The 14249-nt window shown below is 31.3% G+C and overlaps 2 protein-coding genes across 2 annotated transcripts; both read left to right on the top strand.

Annotated features, from left to right (window-relative positions):
• The first annotated feature begins 1104 nt into the window (after nucleotides 1–1104).
• On the top strand, nucleotides 1105–3841 carry LOC106717219. Its single transcript, XM_045686156.1, has 7 exons — nucleotides 1105–1173; nucleotides 1624–1650; nucleotides 1937–1963; nucleotides 2522–2548; nucleotides 2971–2997; nucleotides 3260–3286; nucleotides 3659–3841. Exons 1-7 carry the CDS (start codon nucleotides 1105–1107, stop codon nucleotides 3770–3772), a joined length of 318 nt encoding a protein of 105 aa, XP_045542112.1. The 3' UTR covers nucleotides 3773–3841.
• A 1752-nt stretch (nucleotides 3842–5593) lies between these two features.
• LOC106717168 (secernin-2) lies at nucleotides 5594–11459 on the top strand. The gene is made up of 6 exons (XM_014510899.2): nucleotides 5594–5853; nucleotides 6488–6684; nucleotides 9089–9395; nucleotides 9823–10014; nucleotides 10398–10532; nucleotides 11072–11459. The coding sequence occupies exons 1-6, from the start codon at nucleotides 5698–5700 to the stop codon at nucleotides 11285–11287; spliced, it is 1203 nt and encodes a 400-aa protein (XP_014366385.2). The 5' UTR covers nucleotides 5594–5697; the 3' UTR covers nucleotides 11288–11459.
• Nucleotides 11460–14249: the final 2790 nt, after the last annotated feature.

Below are 14249 nucleotides of genomic sequence, written 5' to 3'. Positions count from 1 at the left end.
TAATAAAAATAACTAAAAAATAAATAAATAATAAAACTCAAATAATTATCATAGCTTATATAAGGACTAATTTCAAATTAATTTAGGCAACAGGTTTCGAATCTGTAGCATGGGTAAGTATTGAATTCTATGAAAAAGATATACTAACGCATAATTAATAATAGATAATAATAAGACATTTAATCCGCTCAAAGACATTTCAATACTTATAACATAGCTGTCGCCCGCGTCTCCGTCCGCGCGGAATTAAAAATAAACTTTTTTAGCCTATGTGTCCTTACAGACTATGATCTACATCTATGCCAAATTTCATCGGAATCCGTTGAGGCGTTCTGGAGATACATCAACAAACATCCATCCATCCATCTATACATTCGCATTTATTATATTATAGTAAGTAAGAATTAAAACATTAAAAAAAATTAAACTAAATTAATTTAATTGACCTTTCCATGCAAGATATTTTACTAAGATTGTTTTTGCAGTCATCTTATCCGGGGTCCGTTTCTCAGGTATTTTAGCGTATGTACCAAATAGGTAAAAATAGAGATAGACCTAGTTGAACTAGAAGACTTGTTGTACCGTTGAGTCCGATGAAACTGTTTCACTAATCTAGTTCTAGTACGAAATCGAAACATCGAAGGCTAAGTATGCAAAAGTGATTTTAAAGCACACCTACATCTCTCAAGAGCCGCTGACGACGAGTTTTATTTAATGCGGTGTTAAAACAACGCTCGTGAGAATGTTTTTTGTTTTCGCTTCATCAATGAATTAATCTCTCACAAGTATTATATTTTGTAATTTACTTACCTAATCCAAGTCGGAAGTGTTATATAGATTTTGTATGATAGTAGATGTTTTTAATTTTCAGTGTTTTGGTATATTTTGTAAGTCAGGGGTAAGAACACTTTTTTATTTATCTTAAAACCTTAAATTGTTTGCAAAGTCAGTTTTACAAGATTGTTATTATTCGCCGTAGATTTCTGAAACCAAAACACTAGTTTAAAACGCATTGCTATCACTGTTTTGTCAAAATTATAAGGATGTTATGTTTATACTGAGATTTTGGGGTCAGAAACTAACAATCTATTTTTTACTTTCACAATGTTCGGATCCGAATGTTCAATTCTTCATTTTCAGTGCGACGGTGTAGGACATTCTTGTACTTCATCGGTAATTTTTTTAATACTGGCTTATTAACTACTTCCCGCATATGTCTTTCTAACTTAAGTATTTTAATTTGATGCAATACGCATCTTGAGTATCTCTGCTTTATTATCTAGTTATCGCCCGCGACTCCGTCCGCGTTGAATTTTAAAAAAAAAATAATTAACCTAAGTGTTCTGCAGGACTATGTTCCACATCTATGCCAAATTTCATCAAAATCTGTTGAGCCGTTTCGGAGATAATTTCAAAAAATATCTATCCATCCATCCAAACAATAGTAAGATTAGTAATATTTATAATTAACTCTTTAACAGTGCTTTGGACAAATATGCAGAAATGCTGTAAGAATGAGTTTTAATTTGCTAAGTTTTAATATCTTTTCTCACATATACTTCTTTTTTGCCGAACTTAGTTATTTTCACGGATGGTAGAATAAACGCTTGGATTGTTTTACAGTGTTTTGGTCTAAAATGTGTATCAAATGTAAGTACTATATCGACATAATGTATGTATGTATGTATATATAAACAATTTGCTGAATAAATCTTGCGAAGAACATCGTAATCATTATCAACCTGTACAATACGGGACATGCCTTGCACAGCATGTGGTTCTCTGCTTTCGGAGATTTCCTGCTGACCTCATATGGTCATTGGTCCACATGGAAGTCTTACTATAAGAACTGAGCGATGAAAATTTGTACAGAATCTCTGCCAATACATGTATGTAACAGTCGTGAATGCCTATTTATATTAATATTTATTTGTAGTGTACGGGAGAAGGCTGTGAAACATTAGTGAGTACATTTATAATAGGCTAAATTAGAAAAAAACATTGAAATAAAATAGATTCTAGGTCAGTTTTGTTTATACCATAAGTTCACAGTTATTTATTATTGATCTGTATATAATCTTTTATACACAAAATAATTATCCAAGTAGTAGTCCGTCGTTACAAGGTAGTAAGTAGCATAAGAGCCTCGCCAGACGATGATCTAGGCTAGATCTAGGAGAGAGGCAGGTAGTAAACAAAATATTTCTTTTATTGCAAAGGTAATGCTAGCTAAAGTTTAGGTTTGACCTAGGTAATGAGAAAACAGACTAAGTTATCTGTGCGAATCTATAGGGATTGTTGTGAATCTTAGTATTTAGAAGTAACTTATACATTTACTTATTATTTTCGGTTCTAGAAGGGGGCAAGCAGCTACCCACCTTATTCCCCCTGGCGACGCGAATGTAGTAGTAATTAAACAAGCTGTACTGAATAAGAATCAGTAAACTAGATTAAAATTTCGTATACAAGATTACTTTTTTTTTTAATTTTCTTCTGTAGACTTATTCAACAATATTTTCAGTGCCGAGGTCCCGAATGCTTCTCAACGGTAAACCTTACCTTTGTTTTAGTTACTTGTGCCTGTAGGGGTCGAAACTCTTGTGTAAAAATATGTTATCTTTCTAATTCTGTTTGAAAACGCAGATGTAACAATATTTATTATTACAAGTGGTTCGGTGCTAAAATCTCACGCATACAAAGGCATAGTAAATTGACAGATTGAAACTTTTTCGTTTATGTTGGTCCCCTGATTTTAGATGCTTCTACTGTAATTTTATATACATGAACTTAACCTTTGGATTTCACAGTTACAGTTAATATGTAGGAAGCTATTTGAAAGTAATAAAAAATCTGTAATCGTAATTTTATTATAGGCATAGTATTGACTTATATTCCTAAGTTATACAGTGCACAGCCATTTTGCTCTTGTCCTCAGCGTTTGCAATAAGTAATGCCGTTATATTATTCTAGTGTCACTCGGATAATTGTATTGCATATGTAAGTGCTTACATATTTATTAAATTTCCACATTTTATTTCTGCAAATGCAAAAAAAAAAACAATCCACTCGACTGGTGCAATACCTCGATCACACAGAACACAAGAGTTGAGGGAGGGAGACGGGTTTCGTCTACTGAAAGTAGTGACTGAAGCCAATTGTAGTCCTCTTCCCATTCCGTGTCGATCTGCCGTGATAATGAACGGGGTGATCGATCGCTCGTTTGTCAACTTGTTCCATATATAAATTGTTCATTTTCCAGTGCAAAGGTACCAACTGCAGTGCAACAGTGAGTATTTACAATAACTACACAAATCACCTTCCAATTGGAGTGATCCTGTCCATCTCTTGCTACTTCCATATACATACATATGAACCTTGCCTAAAGGGACTTCTTTTAATGATATATTTTAGCTTTTATATTATATCTCATACATATTAAATTAAATAATAATATGTAAATATTTTTTTTTTTACTTAGGAAGAATGATGAAATCTTTTCTTAAAATATTAAAACTAAGATTTGTCATATAACTTTTAAAATCGTGCATACGCTAATTGATTATGTTCGAATCGAGCGTTTTATTGTAGAAGGTTATATGTCTAACAATGGGTTGACAAAAGCTGATAATAATTATGAAATATTTAGATTTTTTTCCAGTGCCTTGGACACAAGTGTTCTTCCTTCAAAGATCCAACGCGAGGCCCGGGAGAGATGACAATGGCTCCAATTGAATCATCAACTACAACTACACAACAGCTTGGATGGATCTAATAATTATTCTATTACAACTTAACACGTTGAGTGCCGCCGTTGTATGAGCGACATCGTAAAATTGTGCCACGGAACGTATTACTTTTCAATCAATATAATTTTGTTCTATGTAATATGCATTTATTTATTACTAGCTGTCGCCCGCGACTCCGTCCTCGCGCAATTAAAAAAACATAAGTAGTCTATGTGTTTTTCCAGACTATGATACATCTATGCCAAATTTCATCGAGATCCGTTGAGCCGTTCTTGAGATACCTTCAAACAAACAAAACATTCATCCATCCATCCATTCAAACATTCGCATTTATAATATTAGTAAGATAAGGTAAAGATGTGGTGAATTGTTTGAATGAGATGTTTCATGGACCCTTGCTCTTAGATGTCCTGTCGAAACATATCTATATCTATATATATAAAAGAAAGTTGTGTTAGTTACACTATTTATAACTCAAGAATGACTGAATCGATTTGACTGAAAATTGGTGGGCAGGTAGCTTAGAACCAGGAAACGGACATAGGATAATTTTTACCCCGTTTTCTATTTTTTATTCCGCGCGGACGGAGTCGTGGGTAAAAGCTAAGTTAATACTAAACATGAGTTTACATCGCAGAAAAACTTATAAGATGTTCAACTTAAACAACATGTTTCTTTCGCATGAACTCAATGTGAAAAAGATGATTTGATACGTTTTCTTTATCTTTATTATATTTAAAACAAGTATTACGATAATGGAAACGCATAGTTAATCCTATTCCCCACTTTAGATTTTACCGTTCCTGGGCTCTGGAGCCACGATTAAATTTTCTATTAATTACGATTTTTTCGCATAAATAAACACAATAAATAAAATGTTGTGCAATATAAACTAGCATATTTGTATGCACAAACAGTTTTTACTATCTTGTTATCTTTTATATGAAAAATTCTTTATAAATCAATACCAAGTGATATACTATTTTATTCACCTTCTTCCTGCCTTCGAGTTGTTTTGCTGACATTGTTGTACGCGTGATAATTTATATGAACAAAGAGACGTTTATTCTTGTTCCCGGTAACTTGCAGAGCGATAAAATGATTAACAATGAGTTTATTTTAATACACAGGACACGCAGTCTTTTTCTTGGTCTTGTAACGAGTGGTCACTTCGTTCATCTTTAAACTTACTCCTTTATTACAGTTTACATGATTTAAAAGAAAATTTTAGTGAGTTCTTTACCGAATGGTCAGTGGTATATGTATTTATATATATATTATGAGGCGTGGTATTACGAACTGAACCATTTAGCATTGTCAGTGAAATGAGTGGTGACCTGTTAGGCGACAAAAATATATAGGTAATGTTAGCACAAGATTTAAACTTTATGGCGCCTCGTGAGTTCTTGTAGGCGGAGGTTGGTGCAAGGCAAGGAGTGTCCACTGCGGGGGGAGGATGGCGTATGCAAAAGTCTGGCTCGAACCCAATCTATATAATCTATCTAATAATAAAAAAACATAAAATAAAATTGCATTATACTCAGGGTCTCGATCAAATTTGATTTTAATTTAAAATGACCTAACAGAATGCTGTGTCTATGATTCATGCAATTTATTTTAAACAAATATACATTTTACTAATGATTTATAACTAAGAACAAAAAGAAAAAAAATAGCATATACATAATAGAAATCGTACATGGACAAAAAATACACATACTTTTGTAAATTATTGTACATATTAAAGAACCTGTACAAGAACCAAATCTCGTATGACGTTTTAGGCATTACACGACATCGGCCAACGGCTGCAAAACAAAATTGACACTTGACATTGACATTTTCAGTTGGACATTTAGATAACAAAGATAGTTGGGCCGTTGTGAAAAATCAATTATAAACAAAGTTGAGATTCAAGACAAAAGCTTTAATAATATAAATATTTCGTGCCATGATGGGTTCACCGAGGTCCTGTGACACTTTTGTGGTTCTACCACCGCTCACGAAAGACAATCAAGTAATCTTTGGAAAAAATTCGGACCGTCCACAGAACGAAGTCCAAGAAGTCATTTATGTTAAAGACCGAATCCGCAATTCAAAACTAAAGGTATAATACTCTTTAAATTGCCTTAATTTCACAAATGTAACAAATTTAAAACTACACAAACATTATTAGACGATTATTCTTCATGTGTATAATTAGCATATTGTATAATTTTATTGATTAGTATATGCTATACGTGTTTCAGTTCCCACGCACTGCTCACGTCTTTTAGAAGTAAGCTTCAAAAACATCTTCTGTAAAGAGTTGATAAAAGAGCACTAAGGCTATGTGCCTATAATAAAATCAATTAAAGGACTAAAATAAAAAAACTTTAAATTACTGAAGATTTATAATTTATTTTGTTCACAATCTGCATAATGATTTCAAGTTCAGAATTACTAAAGTAAAATTAAACTTGCAAATGTAACATTGTTTCATAGAAACTTTTTTACCTATTCATCTAAATGTCATCAATTATTGATACTAGGTTAAGTAAGGAAATTGTGTTATTTAAAGTCAGGATAAGATGAATGGATTGTGTGAAAAGTGATAGGATTGAGTAGGAAGTTGCAACCGAAAAAACAAATGATTGATAGATCTTGAAGACTATATCCTGGGTTATCAACCTCATTTAGAGTGGGATAAGATGTGGGTTATAATGGTTAAGTTAATATTATTATAACTTTTATAATTTCAGTGTACTTACATTACAATTGATGAAAGTTCCGAGCCATTAAATAGTGTAATACTAAGTAAGCCTGCATGGATGTGGGGTGCTGAGATGGGTGCAAATGATAAAAATGTTGTTATTGGTAATGAGGCTGTTTGGACGAGCAACAATGAAGGTGAAGGTGATGCCAGACAGAAGAGATTGTTAGGAATGGATTTAGTAAGGTGAGAATATTAGTTTTATTAGTACATTATATTAGGTCCTTACATATGAAATTGGCGTTTTTCGTACTGGCCACTTTAATCACGAATTTCTCAATCTCAATGGTAAATCGCTCTACGCCACTGCTTCACAAGAACGCTAGACCACACACTGCGCAACAGACGGCTACTAAATTAGAAGAGCTTCAATTGGAAAGTCTAAGACATCCTCCGTACTCCCCGGACCTTGCTCCAACAGATTACCATTTTTTTCCAAATTTGGATAACTTCTTGGAAGGGAAAAAATTCAACTCCGATGGGGCAGTCCAAATCGCCTTCAAAGATTTTATTGATTCCCGTCCGACTGGTTTTTTTAGTAAAGGTATCAATGAACTACCTATGAGATGGCAAAAGTGCATAGAAAATAATGGTTCATACTTTGATTAATTAAATATATTATATTAAAAAATATTCGACTTTTTGTTCCTCCCATACAAAACGCCAATTTCATATGTAAGGACCTAATATTATACCTGCCATGTTCCAAAATACACCAATCAATACATCTGATGAAAAAAGTTACATCTCTTATGACCTTTCTTAAGAGATGTAACTGTTTTCAAAAGCTGAGTCACAGTGGCTACATGTATTATCCAAACGTAAGATTCTATAGTTAAAACACTAGTGTAAACATATTTTCATCCTTTTCCATCTCTATAGAACAAGTGACATGTTTTGTACAAGTATAATTTCACTGTAAGCTGTTTATAAATATAAAGCTGTGCGACTTATCAATTGAAAATATTTTTAAATATATCTCTTTGACATTGGCTATGGCAATTGTGATAAATTAAATATGTTATTCATAACATAGTAGTGAGGTTAAGGAAACTATTAACCGTGTGTTTCTGAGAAAAAAATCCCTATTTAAAATATATTGTTATCTCTGGTTTGTCAAAGATAATGACAGGGATGACTTTGTTTTTTATACAGAGATTTTCGTCTCGGATATCAATGGTAAGAATCAAAATTAAAATAATAATTTTGTTGTTTAACTTTTTGTAATTAGGCACTGAATTATTCTTAAGTTATACACCTTAAAGTCACTAACATAGTTGTGTAGCTTGTATAACTTTACTTAATCAGTAAGTTTAGATTTAAGTATGCAGAATAAACAGCCTGAAGCGAACTTAAACTTAAATTTTTGTTTTTTTTTAATTAAAATTTAGTGCCGCCTGTGATTCTTCCAGTGCGAATTCAAAATAATCTTAATTACAATATTATGCTCTATTATAGGTTGCTATCTCTGTTTTACATTTCATTCCGATCTGAATTATTCAGACATTCTTTAATTGTACGATATACATACATCCGTCCAAATTTTTTGTTATATTTGTTATAAATATATTTACGGCAAAAATACCTATGTTTGCGAGTTTTCATACTGCACTAGCTGTCGCCCGCGACTGCGTCTGCGCGGAATTAAAAAAAAAAACAATATGCAGCCTATATGTTCTTCCAGACTATGTTTTATATCTATATCAAATAAGATACATTAAGCCTTTCTGGAGATACCTTCAAACAAACATCATTATCCATCCATCCATCTAAATTTTTTAAATTTATTCTGTCATAAGAACCTTCTCAACTGACAATAACAAACACAAAAAAAAGTGTAATCTGTCCAGCCGTTCACGCGTGAAGGCGTGCCCAAGGGATATAGGGATTCATTTTTATATATATAGATTACTGTGTCATTAAAAATGTTATTATTATTAATAATCCTATTTTATTAGGTTAATTATTTTATTTTTTTGCTTGCAGTTCGATAATGACTGTTTTTAATTTTGCAAAGCAACATGTGCTAGTTTAAACTAATTTGTAATAACTATCTGTTCCTGTGGAGCTATTGCGAAAAACTTTCAATTGTAAATGGCAAAAATTATGGACATCATCACCATTAGCTTATTACAGTTACCATCCTTTATCTTTGCTGCTATTGGCTTGCAATCTTCCTACCTTTCTCGCATAACAATTCTTTCAATTTATTCACCCCCTTAGTTTAGTGGTGTGAAAATATATAGCCTAAAGTGTGTTGTAATATAAGGATTTTTACTACAAGACTTATTCAAAATTATGTCGTAATTGCTACGTTCCTGCTTTCTAAAGAACTGTGTGTTTACCTTTTTATTATATTAATACTAGCCTTCGCCCGCGACTCCGTCCGCGCAAAATTGTATGTTATATTTTACTGTTTACATTTAAGCATACAGAATTTTTTAGTTTTGTTAACAAATTTTCACAAATAAACAAGACAGTTCAAAACAGACAGTATAAGAAAGTATTGTTTTTTTTTTATGTATTATTATTGTTTTGTTTGAAACATGAATGAATGTTGAGTGAAAACATAATTTGTGTTTATTTCCAGGTTGGGTCTTGAAAGGGGTAATTCCGCTGAGGGTGCATTGAACGTAATTACCAATCTTCTAGAGAAACATGGCCAAGGTGGGCCATGTTCGGAGTTCGACGACAGTCACTTCTATCACAATTCCTTCCTTATTGCCGATGCCAAGGAGGCATGGGTATTGGAAACCAGCGGCAAACTGTGGGCGGCAGAAAAGATTACTTCCGGCTACAGAAATATATCTAATGGATTGACAATTATGACTAAATTTGATAAACATTCAAGAGGATTGTTTGTTAAAGCCGAAGCAACTGGTTTTTGGAATGGTCAAGTAAGTACTTCAACTTTTTTTTTGGTTCATAGCTTTTGTTCGCGACTTCCTCTGCGTGGATTTTTTTTCTATTATTAAATATAGTCTATGTTACTCAGTGATAATATAGCTTCATATTGGCAAAAGAGTTATTGAAATTGTTCAGTATTTTTTGAATTTATTTGTATATATAAAAATAAAAAATGTAAATATCTCCTTTTTGTTATATCAGTGTAGATGTTGTGTTTATGAATGTCTCTTAAGTTTGTGATTTCTTTCTGAAATAAACACAATAACTTTATTTGTTACCTTGTATTAATTTGTGTAAAAATATTGCTCTATTAAATTTTCTCTAAATTTTTAATGCATTTTTTTATAACACACACTTGAGATGACCTACAATAGTGATAAAATACAAATTTATTCATAATTTATTACTCAATTACAGGGACAATTTGACTTTATGAAGTGTTTCTCATCGGGTGGGGATGAGAAGAGACAGAAGGAGGGGGAGAGACTACTGCGGGAGGGGACTGCAGCGAGTTGCTTTGGCGTCAAGGACATGTTCAATGTGCTGCGGCACAAGGAAAGCTGCATCTGTCGTGGCTGCGAAGACACATTCCCAACACAGGGCAGTCAGGTAAGAATCCAACATCCTAATTATGATTACCCTGAAAAACTTTTCTGACCATAACAAAAAAATATATCAATATCAAATATGTTGAACAAGATCCTTATAGGTTTTATATGTATTCTAACGGAAATAATGGCGTAATAATAAGAAATTCTAACAGAAAATTATATTCCGACTAGCGATTGTCCGTGACTTTGTTAGCGCCGGATCAAAAAACCTAAAATGTAGCCCTTAACATGTCCGAGTGCATCAAATACCTTCCTGTCAAATATTGTCAAATTCGATCCAATTATTCCGGAGATTACCTAGAACAAATGCAGCCGGGTGGACAAACATACAGAAAGACAGACTACAAACACTCCAATTTTATTAATATGTATACATTGTAGGTGTCAGCACTGTCTGCCAACGGGCTGAGCGTTCATTGGTTCACGGCGACACCGGACCCCAGCATCTCTTATTTCAAGCCGTTCGTCTTCACACCTAATGCCCAGGTCTCAACTTATACTGAGAGTCCTAATGAGGTAGCTTGATTTATTAAAAAGTAGCAATCAACGGAGCCAACTGACTTACATTCAAATAGTTGGATCGGCAAATGTAAAAAAAAAATGTAACATATCTAAAGTAACTGTTTGATAACCCGATATTCAAATGTCGCTGTAAAATAGCAAAATTAGACATAACAGAATATATCCTCTATACAGACTTCTTTTACAACGGCTGTCTTGTAAAGTCAAGTAGTTGGATCTGTCAATAATCTATGATAGTGAAATTAAAAAAACAAAAATTCTTTTTACTTTAATAGATATGTGGCTAGAGGTTTAGTTTGTAGTTTTATTTTTAATTATTTTTTATCCGATTAAAAATTGCCTATATGTTTCATTAGCTGTCGCCCGCGACTCCGTCCGCATAAGTAGGCTATGTGTTCTTCCAGACTATGTTCTACATCTGTGCCAAATTTCAACAACATCCGTAGAGCCTTTCTGGAGATATCTCCAAACAAACATCCATCCATCTAAACATTCGCATTATTTTTATAATTTTTTTCATACAAATGTTTCAGCCTAGAAGGGAACATCATCTTTACAAGTTGCACGCTAAATATCAGGCCAAAGAAAACAGTGAGATGATAACAAAGATACTACGTGAAATGGAGGACAGCTGTTTGTCGGAAATTGAAGAGTTTTTAAGTAATTTTGACCCGGAGAATACCTCGTTAGAGGAATTAGACAATTTAATGAAGGACTGCGTTGACACTGAAGTCAAACTGTATGGGTAAACATTTTAATTCTTTAAAATAGGACGCGAATCTTAATTCAACTATGAATTTTCACTGACGGAATGCAATTTAGTAATCCTTGTATAATCTGTAATTCACTTCGAAAAAGTAAGAGATGGCAACATTTTTCAATACAAATTGAATTTCACGATAAACAGTAATAACTATTTTTTTGCCGACTTCAAAAAAAGGAGGTTATCAATTCTACTGTATTTTTTTTTGGTTAATAACCTCAGTGAAAATCCACAGTTAAATAGCGTTTGAAGGCTTTATAAGAGATATATCTCTTAGTATTTAATTATTTTTTTATATATTTTTTCATGTTTCCTGCTTAAGTTTTTTTTAAAAATATAATTAAGTTTTTTTATGCTCTGAATGTTAGGTTAATTTGAAAATTTGAGCTTATTAATAAATATGCCTGCTATGTGCAGGTATATACGCACCAGCTTTATACATAACTAGAAATATATAAATATATAAATAACTAGAAATCTATGAATGTTTTATATATTCACTTGTTAAATTGGGTTTCTTTCTATATTTATAATATTAATATAGATGAAATTTATGCATAAAATATCATCAATTATTTAAGACAGTTTTTTTCCTCAGACTTACTTATATTAATGGGGAGAAAAATTACCTTTTAAACACTATAAATGTCAGTATGATCAAGAATGACAGCACTAAATATACCACAGATTATACAAAAAAATACATTATTTTATATTCAAAGTACTCTATGGATTGTAGTCATAGTAACGAATTCCGTCATAATCACTTAAAAAAAAGGATTTTTTTTAAATAGTTTATAAATTATATGTAACAAAAAATGGATACATTTTTTTTTAAATCGCTAGAATTATGTATAAGCTCTATCTTGACGGCGACACTAGGCTTTAGTTTTCAGTTTTTAATTATATTACATGATGGCAAACAAGCAAGCGGCCACATAAATTCGCCGAAATTGGCGACCGCTGCCCATAGACATTCGTAATTGTAGATGCGTTGCCTACCCTCTATCGACGAAGGAGGAGACGCACAAAAAGAGAATATTTAACCTTCCTATGCCTCTCCTCCTCCAACAAATCCACCTTCCCTTCCCATCCTTTCCTTATAAGAAATAGGGTGGGAAGGGAAAGAGGACTAGAGTTAGGCCTACTTAAAGAATTGGGGTTTTTCTCCCCAATTAAAAAAAATTAATACATAACTGAAGTTCAAATATAAAAATTCTAGATGCTTAATTTTTTATTACAAAATGATTTTAGACTGATTATGTTATAATTATAATTTTTATTTTAAGATTTAAAAGAATATTGTTGCGTCAGTCAGAATTCTTTGTCAAAACCTTTTGGCTAGTTTACAAACATCATAACAAAGCTTTTGTTTTTCATTAAAAATGTTTCTATTCGGCCAAAAAATATAATGTGCTTACTCAAATCTTACTCGTATATAATTGTTAAGCTCATATAAAAAGGAAGCTAAAAAAAAAATTTATACCGATAGGTATCAAAACTTGACAATTTATTGTAGTTTTTTTTTATTTTTATATAAAATTTCTATTATAGTTAATAATGTGCTTAAAGTTGATTATCAAATTTATAGAAAGGCGGCTACAAATTTTTATTATTCAAACGAAAAAAAAAAACGGCTTTATTTGCAATTATTGATTTATAGTGAATTACTGATAACAAAATCTCCGTTTAAAATTTTTTTTATAACTGACGGATGTGTTTTATACCTCTATATATTATTCGGTCAAAGAAATCTACGGTTTGTTGCAAAAATGAGCAATTTTTTTTTTCTAGACTTTATGATATAAAATATTAAATGAAACACAATAAAATGCATCACATTTGGTTGATTACTTAATTTTTTTTTAGTTACAATTTTATATAATTTTTTTTACTTAATATTAAAATGCATGCCAATTTAAAAAGGGGCTATTTTTTGTAACATAATCTAAGTCATTTAGATATATTTATTAAAATAAATGTACTAAGATAACAATTAAAATTTTAAACTTAACAAAAAAATTAAATTAAATTAAATGTGCTTTAACGGTACTAATTTTTTTAAATGCCTTTTTTAAAACAATGAAAAAAGACAGTGAAATAAAATCGAATATGAAATGTTTCATAATTTAATCTATAAAAAAAAAAAAAAAACTTAAATGTGGCCTAAAAATATATTGATTGTTGTGCTGTAAAAATACAAATTATTTATTGATTATTCAAAATAATTTCTCTTATTATATAATCATAATATTAATTATATATTAACTGACATGTCACAAAGTAAAATAACTTTCTAATCAGATTTTATATTATATTTTGTATGTTTAAAAAATACATATTTCTTAATTGTCGCTACAGAATGGTTAGTTGGTCGCTAAAGATGACCCTCAGTGTAGTTTACACTAAGAAAGATCACTTTTTTATATTAAATATACATATATGGTCACATTGCACTACAAAGTTTAATTAAGCACTGAATAAATTAGATAAATATATTAATTATAAATTAAATTATAGTGTACTTAGTTAATACTGTGCTTTGATAAGTGAGAGTCATTATCCAGTACAGACAGATGTCTTTCATTTTAATTCAGGTTAGAAAAATATCGCGGTTTGAACTCTCGCTTATCCAGGTTCGACTGTATTAGTCAATATACTGAATTTTCACAAATTTTTAATCTGTTACAAATATTATTAATTTACGTTTGAACGCCATTTATTTTTAATAAGTCAGTTGTAACAAAAATTATTGTTTATTTTTTACTGAATGTGCTATTATTTGTTTAATTTAAACATTTATATGTTTTTTTTTATTATTTTAATTTTTAATATATCACTTTGTGCTTTAGTCAGTAAATAATTTTGGATATACGTAATATATCTAAGGTCGCTTGAGGCAAAACTGTTTCTACTTAATTATGTAGAATTAATTTGAATTAAATTGG

This window comes from Papilio machaon, chromosome Z (assembly GCF_912999745.1).
Source record: "Papilio machaon chromosome Z, ilPapMach1.1, whole genome shotgun sequence".
Taxonomy (NCBI): Eukaryota; Metazoa; Arthropoda; class Insecta; order Lepidoptera; family Papilionidae; genus Papilio; species Papilio machaon.
This window is presented reverse-complemented; position numbering and strand designations above follow the sequence as displayed.

Coding starts and splice junctions, on each gene's coding strand:
- LOC106717219 (XM_045686156.1), top strand. CDS start 1,105: ATGTTCGGATCCGAATGTTCAATTCTTCATTTTCAGTGCGACGGTGTA. Junction 2,998..3,259: donor CGGATAATTGTATTGCATAT/GTAAGTGCTTAC, acceptor TTCATTTTCCAG/TGCAAAGGTACCAACTGCAG. Junction 3,287..3,658: donor GTACCAACTGCAGTGCAACA/GTGAGTATTTAC, acceptor ATTTTTTTCCAG/TGCCTTGGACACAAGTGTTC.
- LOC106717168 (XM_014510899.2), top strand. CDS start 5,698: ATGATGGGTTCACCGAGGTCCTGTGACACTTTTGTGGTTCTACCACCG. Junction 5,854..6,487: donor TCCGCAATTCAAAACTAAAG/GTATAATACTCT, acceptor TTATAATTTCAG/TGTACTTACATTACAATTGA. Junction 6,685..9,088: donor TTAGGAATGGATTTAGTAAG/GTGAGAATATTA, acceptor GTTTATTTCCAG/GTTGGGTCTTGAAAGGGGTA.